This window comes from Cuculus canorus, chromosome 18 (genome assembly GCF_017976375.1).
Source record: "Cuculus canorus isolate bCucCan1 chromosome 18, bCucCan1.pri, whole genome shotgun sequence".
In the NCBI taxonomy this organism is placed as follows: Eukaryota; Metazoa; Chordata; class Aves; order Cuculiformes; family Cuculidae; genus Cuculus; species Cuculus canorus.
In genome coordinates this window covers 1,481,364-1,494,546 of record NC_071418.1, presented here as the reverse complement: position 1 = coordinate 1,494,546, position 13,183 = coordinate 1,481,364, and the positions used below count along the sequence as shown (strand labels likewise).

At 41.0% G+C, this 13,183-nt stretch overlaps 1 protein-coding gene across 4 annotated transcripts in view; it reads left to right on the top strand.

Annotated features, from left to right (window-relative positions):
• The window catches only part of SPAG9 (sperm associated antigen 9), a 58,730-nt gene extending 45,869 nt beyond the window's left edge, over positions 1 to 12,861 (top strand). For 2 of the 4 annotated variants that reach the window (XM_054083501.1, XM_009563934.2), the window contains 8 exons: positions 55 to 122; positions 1,451 to 1,599; positions 2,304 to 2,475; positions 3,423 to 3,536; positions 5,298 to 5,336; positions 6,204 to 6,380; positions 7,149 to 7,286; positions 9,164 to 12,861. In XM_054083501.1, the coding sequence (XP_053939476.1) occupies positions 55 to 122; positions 1,451 to 1,599; positions 2,304 to 2,475; positions 3,423 to 3,536; positions 5,298 to 5,336; positions 6,204 to 6,380; positions 7,149 to 7,286; positions 9,164 to 9,279 (973 nt within the window). In that variant the 3' untranslated portion in view covers positions 9,280 to 12,861. The remainder of the gene's footprint in view (positions 1 to 54; positions 123 to 1,450; positions 1,600 to 2,303; positions 2,476 to 3,422; positions 3,537 to 5,297; positions 5,337 to 6,203; positions 6,381 to 7,148; positions 7,287 to 9,163) is intronic. The other 2 variants (XM_054083502.1, XM_009563935.2) reach the window with 1 other exon arrangement.
• The last annotated feature ends 322 nt before the right edge of the window (positions 12,862 to 13,183 follow it).

Genomic DNA, 13,183 nt, shown 5'->3' with positions numbered 1-13,183 from the left:
AGTTTGAGAAATGCAGTCTAATGGTATGTATTCTTCTGCCTCCTTTTTCCCCAGACACGTAAAAGGAATAGTATTAGTTGCACTAGCTGATGGAACACTAGCAATATTTCACCGAGGAGTTGGTAAGCGTTCTATAAGATCTTGAAGCCAGGGAAGTTGTAACGGTATTTAGGAAGGAAATGTGTGATTTATAAGCAGTGTTGTGAAAATGTATTGCCCCGTGGTGTTTTTACAGGTTGCATTGAGAAGCCTTTCTTCAGTAGTGGTTTCAGGTGCCGTATTTGCACTGTCCTAGTGTATTCCAAGGATGTTTTCTTACTCTGAGGACTAGAATGGGATATATCTGAGCTAAATATCAAAAAGCTGCTGCATGATACCCCTTTCAGTGAACAAATGTTGGCCACAGATAATTACTAAAACTGAGTCCTTCAATGAAAATTTTGTAAGCATCCCTTCAGAATTTCTGCCCAAACCACTCCGTTCTCCTGAATAAGGACCTGGAGGAAAGGTGGAGCTGTCAGTAACTGGAACTCTTCTGTTGGCTTGTTTCCATGGACTCCGTATGCATTTGTTCTTTTCCTTGTGGAGTTTAAATCCCCGTGCTCAGCACATAGGAGAATTAAAGAGGTTGCACGGCACTAATGCAAATATTTGGAAAGATGCATCTGAGATGAAGTTGGTTTTAGTGTGTTGGGTTTTTTTTAAACTCAAACTCCAGTGGCTTACAGTCCTTAAGGATCGTGGGTAAATGTCGATGATGATCTGTGGCTTAGCTCAGTCTACAGAAGAATTTTGTTTGATGTGAATGACCAAATTTAGAACGCTTTTAGGAGATTTCAGGTGCTGTTCTTGAGGCATATTGCAAAAGCCTCGATGCTCTGGCCAACATTTCTGTGTTCAATCAAGCAGCAAGTGCCTAGCGCTGTGTGGGCAGTTGCTGGGTGTAATGTGTACTGATGCCCATCCAAGCAAAGCAGTTACTCGCTGCTTTTAAAAATGTTTTGACTTGTTTTGAACATGACTCACTGTACAACCTTATTACGTTAAAAACAAAGCGTTTGAGATGTTGGTAGTTCCTATAACTCATTGCTGTTTTTCTTAATGAGGAGCTGAGCCTTAAATTTGTGTTGATTTATATGGATTATTACAATGCTTTTAAAAAATTAGACTGTTAAGATTCTTCACCATGAGAGTGGTGAGGCCCTGGCCCAGGTGGCCCAGGGAAGTGGCTGATCCCTCCCTGGAGGTGTTCCAGGCCAGGTTGGATGGGCCTTGGGCAGCCTGAGCCAGTGGGATGTCCCTGCCCATGGCAGGGGAGTTGGAGCTGGGTGATCTTTAAGGACCCTTCCAACCCAAACTATTCTATGATTTTCCTGTACTTCTAAATGATTTTTAAACTCAGAGGAACCTATGTTTTGTTCTGTTTTTAACTTTCCATCTGCTTTTAAAGACGGTCAGTGGGATTTGTCGAACTATCACCTCTTGGACCTGGGTCGGCCGCATCATTCAATCAGGTGCATGACAGTGGTACACGACAAAGTCTGGTGTGGCTACAGGAACAAAATCTATGTTGTTCAGCCAAAGGCCATGAAAATAGAGGCAAGTGAAAATGGTGTTTAAAATAATTAAATGTTACCTTTTCATGCCATCTCATGCTACAGTCAAACTCTAGAGTAACTCCAGACAACAGTTGTTTGTTCATCAGTGCAGAAACAAGCAACCAAACTACTTGGGAAGTGCTGTTGAGTTTTCTTAAGATGTTTTTCACTGATTTGGAAGATTTTAAGCCATGATGCGACAGCTGTCATTGGTTGAAACCAATTTTTGAGGGGTTTAGTTCTCTGATTCTGGCTGGCCAGGAACTGGAAGGTGTCCTTGTGCAGAGCTTGTCAAGCCAGCTCCCAGTTTATTCTCTCTGTGTGTGCCTCAATTATGTTCTCCACCCACCTTTACCTTCTCTATAAATCTGTATACTTTTGAGGATTGTAAGTGTTAATCTTGAAAGTGTTAATCTCAAACTTTCTCTCCAGTTATGGAATCTGTTTATGTAAGGTGTGAGCTGTGTTTCTGCCCTGTTGTGTGTGTACCTGGCATGTGAAGTACACAAAGTGGCTAAGGTTTCTGAAAGCCATTAGCAGGATTAATACTTCAGCTTCTGTTAATTGGCCTAGTGATCCTGCAAATCAGAGGGTCATGAGTGACTTAAGAAAATAGCCAGTATTGACAGTGTAAGAGTAACACGAGAAGTCTTGCTTACTCTTTCCTTTGTTCCATCCTCTAATTTAAAACCCGATCTTTTGTAGAAGTCGTTTGATGCACACCCAAGGCGAGAGAGCCAAGTGAGACAGCTGGCGTGGGTGGGTGATGGGGTATGGGTGTCCATTCGCTTGGACTCCACCCTGCGTCTCTACCATGCGCACACGTATCAACATCTACAAGATGTGGACATTGAACCTTATGTAAGCAAAATGCTAGGTAAGTTGATAAGAACAGTTGTTGTATTCGTACACCTCTGGTTGCCTGGACCTCTCTTTCCTGCTGTGGATCAGGCAAACTGGGTGAAGGGTGGGAAGTGGGTAGTCAACTCCATTTTGGGAAATCTTGGATCTGGAAGTAGAAGCCGAAGTCAGTCTGTAAAGCATGATAAGGCTGACAGGTCTATTAGTCCCACCTGATGTCGAAGGTGTCCTAAAAAACTTGGAACTTACAAGGAAAATGGTGGTTGAGTTGGGCCAGCATCAATAGAGATACTAAAATCTGGTTTTTTTACTGTACCGATGCCTGGTTTTAAATCTAAGAGTGGAAAGAATCCATTACTTACCTGGAAAAATTGCCTCTTACAAATGCAAACTAGCTTCAACAGCATTAAAGATTTGCTAATGAGCTTTCTGATTTTTTTCATTAATGTTTATTCATGAGCAGTTTGACCACCTACGTAACCCAACTGATACAGGTAATTGGGCCACGGGAAACCCTTCACAAGGGAGTGCTGTGCCACAGCGCTTAACTGGTCAGCCTTCTCCCGCTCCCTTCGTAGTGCTGATGGATGAGAAATTCATTTTAATAGAGGAGATACCCTTACTGTACAGCTGTAAACTCACATTGGCTTTGTTTGAAAAGCTGCTCTGGTGCTGTAAGTCCCAAGAGATTTTACTGTGCAGCGTTACAGAGCTGTTACCTTTTGTGCTTTCTCACAGTTCATGTTATAGTCCCTTTCTGTAATGGCTCACAACTTAATTGAGAGAGTTTTAGCCTCCTAGGTTGTCTTTACAACATAAATGTACTCCTCTGCCTTGTTTCTGATTGAAGTGGGAGGGAATTACTTGTCCGCGTGGTTTGGGAGTTCGAGTTAAGATTCTCTGTTATGGAACTGAAGTTATTCTTGCTCATAATTTTTGATGAAAAGCATCTTTTGTTTTTAGGTACTGGTAAACTGGGATTCTCATTTGTGAGAATCACAGCTCTTATGGTGTCTTGTAATCGTTTATGGGTAGGAACAGGAAATGGTGTCATCATCTCCATTCCATTAACAGAAAGTAAGTAAAAAAATAAATGAATAGCACTGTGCACTATGCTGTAGAGACAAAAAGAGAATATTAAACGCCATTCAGATGCTTGCTAATGGATAGAAAGCTTTACTGCCAGGGCTGAATCTTTCAGGTTTGTAACAGATTGGGCCTGTGCGATGCTTATCACCTGATCTGTGTACGTGGTACCAATTACTCTGAGCACAAAAGCCCATCTCCAAAATCTCCCACACTTGTTTGAGCAGAGTGGTTGTGGCTTGAATGAAAGAGATGCTTTGAAGCCTTAGAGGTGTTAAGAGAAGTAGCAGCATTTATAGAAGTTTATTGCTTGTGAGAGATGGCTTTGGTTTTCTAATGAATGGGTTTTTTTGATTGTCATATGATTGAAAGTAGGTTTTTGTTTGATTGAAGTGAGTTTGTATTGTTGCTAATACAAATCAATTGGCTTTAGTTCTTGAGAATCTGCCTCAAAGCTGGTATAAAGGACTGGAACAGCAGTAGTATCACCTGCTTTAAAGGACGTGTTCGGAGTTACAGGGGTTGTAAACACCTTCTACTGAGAGGACACTAGGTGAAATTCCAATGATGGTGATCCAGGTGTCTGCTTAATAACAGACCCCAAACTCCTGTCGGGCTGAAACTGCCTTGGGGGTGGGAGAGGAAGCGTTCAGACATGGGTGACTGAACCTCAGGAGAAGGGAACAGGCAAGTTCAAGGGCAAAATCAATCTTAAATAGGCAAAGCTTGGGCAGAATCTGTGTAAATTTATAGCATTTAAAAAGCATACACCCCCTCCCCTCTTACCCCCCCCCCCCCAACGCTTATGCCTGAAACTACTGGTAAAACACAGGCGTGTGAGAAAACAAAACAGACTTTTGATAGTACTAGTTGCAGTGTAGTTCTCAAGAAAGCAGTGTAGCCTGACAGGTGGAATTTTAGGGTATTTGAATAGTAACAACTCTTCATGTTGTATCTCCTTTGTTGCACAGCACATACATGCGTTGTTTCTCATACTGTGCCATTACATTGTCCATCCATTCAATAAATGTCTTTTTTTGCATTGCATGAATGTTCTAAGGAAGAACAGACTTCCTCTCATGAACTTGAAATGGTTTAAATCATGCTTTCAAAAAATATTGTTCTTAATTTGCGTCAAGCTTAATTTAATGCTTCCAGAAGAGTTTATTTTGAAACAGTAGTGAACATGAAAAAATCCCACTTATAGCTCTTCAGTTTAATTTCAGTTTCGTTAGTTATTCATGGATCACAATGACAGTTTGTGGGTAGCCTGGCAGTGGGCTTGAGAACCCTTGTTACTGATAGTCCTGGTTTTCAAACACAGTTGCATCCTTGCATAAGCAATCGCATAGCTGAGTTCCCTGGGTCACAATATCTGGGCATCTTTGAGATCTGCAGATGAGGTTTCCAAAGAGCATGTGAAAACATGAGTTCTGTATTATTTTGGTAGCTTCCTGCCAAGGAAAGAGAGAAAGGGGAAACGTTGCTAATCAATAATAAAATTTATAGTGCTAAAGCACATAAAAGTGGCAATGCTTACGTTATCCATTTTGTACTGAAACGTTTATAACAAGATGCTGTTCTTTGTGACTTTTTATTGATTCTCCTATAATTAGATATTTACTGGTTTTAGGAGCTAAAATTTTAAGCTCTACCTTATCAAAAGCCAAGATAAAAGTGGTGGGTTCTCATTAATCCTTCTCCTCTACTGTCATACCTATCCATTTCCCCTTTCCTCCTTTCTCACTTTAGCTGTAATCCTCCACCAGGGACGTTTACTGGGGCTGAGGGGTAAGTGCAGATCCTGAACAAAAATCTATTTTCAGGCTTCTAATAGCCACTTCGAGGCTGTTTCCCACTCCTTATAGATTTACCCTTTGTATGTTCCTAAATGTTTTTCCACTTGCAGTTACTGCATTGCAGCAGTTTTATGTTTGCTAAATGGCCACCAGTCTGCTCAGCAGTTTAGTACATCATCCTGTGTTGCAGCTGAACTTTCATACAGACTTTGTTTTTCTTCCAGCCAATGTGATACCACATCTTATAACTTTGTCATTAATCCACATCATTTACTGTCTTGTTACAAATCACTGTTTCTTTCACTACTTTGATAGTCCTTGGAATGGAGATGGCTTGTATGTCTAGCATGAGTACTTCTCTGTTTTAATGGATTTAAAACCTTCTCAGTAAAAACTAGATGTAGAATTACAACAGGGTCGCTCCTTCGTGCCCGCAGGTGGCTATTTTTAGAGAATTTGTGCTGGCAAGGGGATACCCTGTGATTAGTTGGAATGAAACTGTCTTTAATTATGTGTTTAAGTACATTGAATTTGCTCATACTGAAACATATCAGAGGTACTTAATTTTCTGTGAAAGATAGTCCTTTTACAAATTATATACTTCCAAAAGTAGGATATTAAAATCTGGTGTTTATGCTAGACTAATAAGAATCCTGCTCCATTTTCTGATGTACTTAAAATAACGAAGCATGCAACCTTTTTTCTTTCCAGCTCTGTCTTGAATTGGCATTGCTGCCCTCCTGTTTCATTTTTATCTAAGTTGGCTTTAGCTTTTAGACGATACCATAAGGTTTCTTAACAAATAACCGTTTCTGCAAGTTGTATTTTCAAGTAGCAAACACTCTTGTTCTTTCTACAGCTAATAAAGCAGCAGCAGGCTCCGGAAACCGTCCAGGGAGTGTAATTCGTGTATATGGTGATGAAAACAGTGACAAAGTGACTCCAGGAACATTCATCCCGTATTGTTCAATGGCACATGCACAGCTTTGCTTCCACGGGCACCGTGATGCTGTTAAATTCTTTGTTGCAGTACCTGGTGAGAGTTTAATTATAATTCTTCAAATGAAGTTTCTTTTTCACCCTCGTTTGCCTAGTTAAACATAGTATGTAGGCAAAGATAGCCAGAGTATGAAATCATATATTCAGAAACCATTTATTATGTGTTATTTACAAGACTTGTCTGATTCCTAAGTGCAGTATTGTTTAATGGGAGGAAAAGGGCTTGGTCACCAAGTGCTTTGCTTCCAGGGTGCTGTGGTAACTGAATTATTTGCCTATGAAGAAGGCAGTCAGCTGCTAATTGCTGTGAGGTCCAGTTTGAGTCTGACATCCTGCAGGAAGGATGAGAAGCCCCGAAAGGAAAGGCTCTCAGCTGAGAAAGCTAAGAGCCTCCTAAAAGCTGCGGGGCTCGCTGAATTCCCTCTCAAGTGCTTGTGTGCACCTCACGTACTGGAAGGAAATGACAGAAGTTTGCTTGATGGGCTGACGTGCACGGAGTCCTTTTAGTTGTGTCTGAAAGCCTTTCAGTCTGTTTCAATGTGGGTCTCTAGATCTGCACATCCGTGCTGTGAAATCTATAGAGAGGCATTTAATTCTCCGGTTTCCTTTGAACTGACCTGAACAGATCCTTCATATCTTTAGAGAGGTGAAATGGGAGCAAAGCTAGCTTTGTGTCCCTCGCTGAAGAGATGCTCGAATCCAAAGTTGACTGTTTCTAGGCATTAAGCATTTAATCCAGTGACCACGTACAGGTGGTGTTATTCTGTGGGATGTAGCATAAATATGTGTTCTGTTTTTAATCCAGGTCAGGTGGTTTGCCCACAAAGCAGTGGTGGAACAGAGCTAACAGCTGATAAACCAGCCCAAGAATCCCTCAACCAGAGTCCCTTAAAATCGATGTTGGTGATAAGTGGTGGAGAAGGATATATTGACTTCAGAATGGGTAAGAAAACTGAGGTTAAAATCAGTTGTAACCTCTTCATGCTGAAAGGTCGTTGGAATATAGAATCATTAACCGTACAGTAGCTTCTGTTGTGATTGCAGAGTGCGTTCATGTGGTCAGTTAGAACATACAGTCTTTACTTAAAGTGAGGGCAAGGATAGAAGTGCCTTTATTCTCCCTCACACACCTCCCTCTCAGCTTACTCTTGTCCTGCAAACAAACCATCATCTCTGTGATGACTGTAAAAAGTTTTATTTGAAATCTGCTTTGTAGTTGTGTACCACTTTCCTGCTCATGCTTTCAGTCTCTTTGGCAGGTTTGTCTGTCTCAAACTGCTGCAAAACATGGCCTTAGTTCCTGAAATACACAGACTGACTCCAAAACCAGTCATGTGTTACATGAAGAACACTCAAGCTACAGTTCAATCATTTTTGAGTGAAAAGGGGAAAAGTAGTTACTGCCTGCCCTTCTTATCTTGATTCCTGCTTTTCTTGGATAGTGCTTCTGTAGGATTTAGCCCGTAAAAGATTTCTTGAAAGATTTCTTGTGTAAACTTATTTGTTTCATTAAAGCTTTGGGGGCAAATACAACAAAAAGAGAGTGGTTGTGGTTCTGTGCTCAGAACCTGCAGCTGGAGACCTTGACAGAAAGTGCATAGAAAGGAGTCACAGCTCCTGGTCCTGTTTTTGATCTTTTGCCTAAGTCTGTCTGTAGTTTTTTTTTTTCCAAAACCAACCAAACAACAGGACAAACCCCACAAAAGCCACTACAAAGTCAAAGCAATGAAGGCCAGCCCAAATTCTGTCATTTCTCTAGTCAGTGACACACATGCTCCTCTGGTAACCGCAGCGGAGCTACGCAGGAGGCAGGACCCGACGCAATCCTGTGCTGCGCTGTAGGGAGTATTAAAAACTCTGCACTTAGGCCAAGCAAGCTGGTGTAGCCACATACCGCAAGTGCCTTTTGCTGTCCTTGTGGCGTAATGCACAGCCGTGAACTTAAGCATCATCAGTGCTGTAGTTGCGTTAGCTCAGCTAGTGCTGCATCAGTGCAACAGAAGTGGCTCAAGAGCTCGTGTAGGCTACTCTGTGTTTAGATTCCTCAGAAAAACAGCCAAATCCAGACTTGAAACCTTCCTCAAGCTGTAGGTCGGTTCCTATCTCATCTGATTGAACCGATGTTCATCTGTACCACAAGACGGCATTGATGTTTATTGCTTTTTACGTGCACTTTTCCTTAGTGGTTTGTCTGTCACCTCTGATCCGAGTCAGCTCATATCACCGGGAGTGCCGGCAGTCTCAGCACTGCTCTCCTCATTGAAAAGTAACGGAGAAAAGGCTTGAGGCTGTCAGTGCTGTGGGATTGTGACGAACTAGGGTGACTCGAACAAGAGTAAAGAAGGGGAAAGGTTCATCTTGGACACGAATGTTGCGTTATCTCCCTTGCACTCTGTTACTGCTCTGATTGCCAGGGCGCTTTATGTCGTCTCTGTATTTGTTAGTGGCCTTTGCTATAGCAGAACCATCTCCGTTTCTGCCAGGGAGGTACTAAAATTTGCAAATTGGGTGGTTGTTTCTCTGCCTTAAAGAGTTACAGGTAATGACATGTGTAGAATATGGATACTTAGAAAGCCTCAGTTAATTTTGGGGGCTAGAAGTGAAGAATATGACCATCAGGATAGTAGGCTCTGAAATAGTACCCACAGACTTTTGGTTTGCGATGTATACATTCAATATTGAACATGCTTTTATACGAGCATATAGCAACTGCTGTCTTTTATGGTGTTTTTCTTGTAAACCGAAATGTCACTTGTCTCGCTGCATTTGATGTTAATGCTGTCTTTTTTGTCTGCCTCAATCAAAGCTGTTGTTTTTCAGGTGATGAAGGCGGAGAATCTGAACTCCTTGGAGAAGCTCTACAACTTGAACCTTCTGTAGCCAAAGCTGAGAGGAGTCACTTGATAGTGTGGCAAGTGATGTGTGGCAGTGAGTGAGCCTGTAGGATGCAGCCGGAGACCTTAAAAAAGCAAAAAAAAAAAAAACAAAAAAAGGCGAAAAAAAGCGCTTCTGCATGTTTTTTTATTTTGTGAAACCTGTTTCACTACACGATGTTGAAGCATTTCTTTGCTGTTTAACTTTCTATTGCAGATCTGTCATACCTTTGACTATACAGGAATTAGCTTGTGCTGTTTTACTGCACCCGTGCTACATGGAACGGTGCAATGACATGAGATCTTTCTCCAAACTGGTGTGCACACCGTAGTGAGCAACCGAGACATCAGGTTTACTGTGCCACAGCGCTCTAACGTAGTTCACTTCTTTGGTAGTCTCACTTGAGTTCGGCTTTATTCCAACTGAGCTTCATTTCACTGTAGAATGCATTGAGTAAAACAGCAAAGTTGTTCCCAGAGTAGTAAAAAATTGACAAATTATAAGATGGATTGCAAGGAGTCATCCGAATATTCTATGAGGGCTGGAGGAAACTGTAAATTTCAGCTTCTGTTTTCCAACCTGGAAAATCTTATTTACATAGCATACACGGTTTAATTTGTTACATTGATCAGACTTTCTGGGGGGAAGAGAGGATTGTATAGCAATTAAGATGACGTTATTTAAATAAAATTATGTGTTTTCACTATTGAACCTTAAAGTTTGAGAACTGCTGCCCTCAATAATGAACGGTTTTCAGCATAGTGGTCTCCCATTTCCCTGACATGAAACAGCTCTGTTTCCGAAGGGTATTCTTAGGACGGTTACATTTTGAAGGTAACTGTAAAATTCTTGAACAGGGGATGTTTTGTTCTTTTCATGTCTTAACTCCTTACGTCCTAAGCACTAGAATGATCTTCTCTGCCTAGCTGGTCAGACTCATGAGGCACTACACGTGTGAAGGTTAAAGACCTTGATTAGAGCATGAGAAAAGACTGAGAGTGTACAGGAAAAACGCGTTCTGCCCAAGTGAGATTGTAAAGGAACTTTAGTGCCAGATCATTAGGTACAAAATGTATTTTTTGTAGTTGCTTACCCCGATTTAGTAAAAATAAAAAGTTTAGCAACAACGCTAGCAGGTAACACTAAGATTGAGTAAATGGATGAAAGTCAGGAGACTCTAATACTGGGCTGACATTCTGTCTACTCACCGTCTATTTTTTTAACCATAAGTGTGAGTTGAAGACTGTCTTCCTTTTACATTGAATTTCCTACATCAGTATCAGACCTAAGTTAAACTCGTCATGCCTTCTGTACTTCAGAATACTTTAAACTCCAGATTTGTTCTTTCATTTAGACTCTGGAAAGGAAAAGTTCTGAGGGGTTTAAATAAACATCCAGCGTGTTCCCCCAAAAGGCTGGGACTGTTCTGTTCGGGTTAGCAGAGGAATTTAGAAACTCGATGATGTGAGAGAACGGAACAGTTTCAGAGGAGTAAATATAGAAACACTTTTTTAAAACTGCCTAAACATTTTTATGCAATAGGAGCAGTTCTGGTCTATCAGGCGAACATGTGTTTATATATTTTCTTAATTTTTTAAATGAACACATTTAGCTGAGGTCTATTGTGTAAATATATATTTAGGCAGCTTTTTCAAATGCATATCATAGCTGATAAACCAGAAAAAACTCCATTCAGGTCTATTGGTTAGATTTCTATGTATAAATACTTTTTAAGCAACATATTTTGTACACAGCTGTTCCTCTCGTAAATATGTATTTAGGACATGAACTATGTAGTAAAAAATCCTTATTAAAGATGTCTAATATCTTGGTAGTATTTTTCTCTTCAGAATGCCAAAAGTGATGAGAGCATGTTGTTCATAATTTGCTTTCCAAATTCATCTTTAAAGTCACTCTTAAAGTACTTTGGCTTAAAGATAAAGTCTGGGAGCTTTTTAAAAGTTATACCAATACAAAAAGTTAACTGACTAAACACTCAAAGACCCATTTAAAACTTAGAGACACGCGTGCTGAACCTGGAGCACACCTGAATTAACTTATGGAATTGGATGCCTAGGAAAAATGCTGTCTAAACTTTTACTGTTGTGCAGAACCTTCACTGTGAGTGGTGCAGTTTCATTGCTTCTCCGGCCGTCTTCTTCAATTCATTTGTTTTTCTCTTTGGAAAACACCGTCTCCAAAGCTCTTACTCACTGCTTGATTGTCACATTCTCATGTTCTCAGAAAAAAAAAGCGCACAATTCTGTTCTTTGGTTCTTATATAACTTTTTATTTGTACTTAGCGATGAGCTGTTTTCTCTGGACGGCTTTCCTGCTATCAGAGCAGTTCAATCTGGCAAGTGTGTACCTGCTCCTTTGCCAAATGTATCTGGTCCACCGTGCCATTTTTGTCACCTCCGTGGGCCAACCTTTGCAAAATCTTCAGAGAGCGATTGTTTCTGTCCCAAAGTGGAAGCGTTTGGAAGCAGATGGTCGGTGAGCTGCATACCACTGTGGGTGTGGATAAAAGGCATGTGCACTTCTCTGTATTTCTCATTTTAAAACTCTCTCCCCTGTCCGAAGGTCCAGTCGGTTGAACGGGTGCCTGTTGTCGCCGCAGTGCACTGGGGCTTCTAACTTCTGCTTGGGGTCGCGTTGGTGAACACAGCACGTGAAACCCCCGGCACTGGGGTGACAATACACTCCTACAAACCCATCTCAAGAATGTCTTTACGCATACACTCATGCAATTGAAGCATCGTATAAATAGGAGCTAATCTCTCGATAGCTACAGCTTGTTTAATAGTTTGGAAACATTTCGAGCACAAAATATGCAGCACATTACTTGCCTGGGTAAGGGTGTTTGCATGGCAGAGGTGAAATGCGTTGTATAAGCTGCTGCATTGTCCATTTCTTGTAAAGGTCTTCCTGCGTTGGATCAGATAGAGCTGGCAGAGCGTAGACACTTTATCATAGGCTGCCTTAGTAACAAACAAATGTTAAACCTGTTTTATTATACTAACTGTTCTAAAGAATGTGTGTCTTTTAAAATGCTGTGTAACTGAATATTTATTTCCATGTGAGTATTATAAAAGTTACCAAAGGATTAAACCTGACTTAGCACTCTTGTAAGTGGCCCTGTTGAGACGGGGTCTTGTGAAGGCCCTGCTCTCGAAAACGAGACACGGTAAACTCAAACACAGTTCTGTAGGGAAATGAAATGTTTTTTTCCTTTTTCTAACAGGGTTATGCCATATTGTAATGCCCTATGTTGCACCTCAAAGCATTTTTCTATACACTAAATGTGTCTCCCGCCCTCTAACAAGATTAAGTTTCCTTTATTAATTTTGTTGATGCACATTGCTCAATCTTTTAAGCATATATTTTAAACATTTTATGGTCTGTAATTTTTGGAGGTTTTGTCTGTTGGACACTTTACGCTGAATTTTACTTGCCTCTGTAATCCGAGATGGATACTACAGCGTTAAACTTGCTGTCTGTTAAAACTTGAGGCTTCTTTTCTGTGAGCGGGAAAGCTCAGATAGCAGTGTAGTTATTTCAGTATTTATTTCTATTATTGAATCCATGGGGTTCAGAATGTAACTTTGTACATGAAATATATATAAATATGTATATGAAACATGCATCGGATCGGTGTGTTTTTTGTAGTCTCCTTAAATTCAAAGGGTTTTGATGCTACCAGAAAGCGTAATAACTGAGTATTTCCCACTAGCAGCGAAAAGTCGCTGCAATAAGCACAGGCAGGAATATATTTGAGTCACAACTCAAATATATATATGACACAACTGGTGTCATGCTGCTGTCCTGGATGTGCACAGAAACCTTGAGGACAAGCCGCTGGCTCCCAGACAATGCCGCGCTGTCCTCACCTCTCGCGTGGCCCACAGACCACCGATTCATGGGACGAGCACCCAGGGGAGATCGACTTCACCATATTCGTGCTGG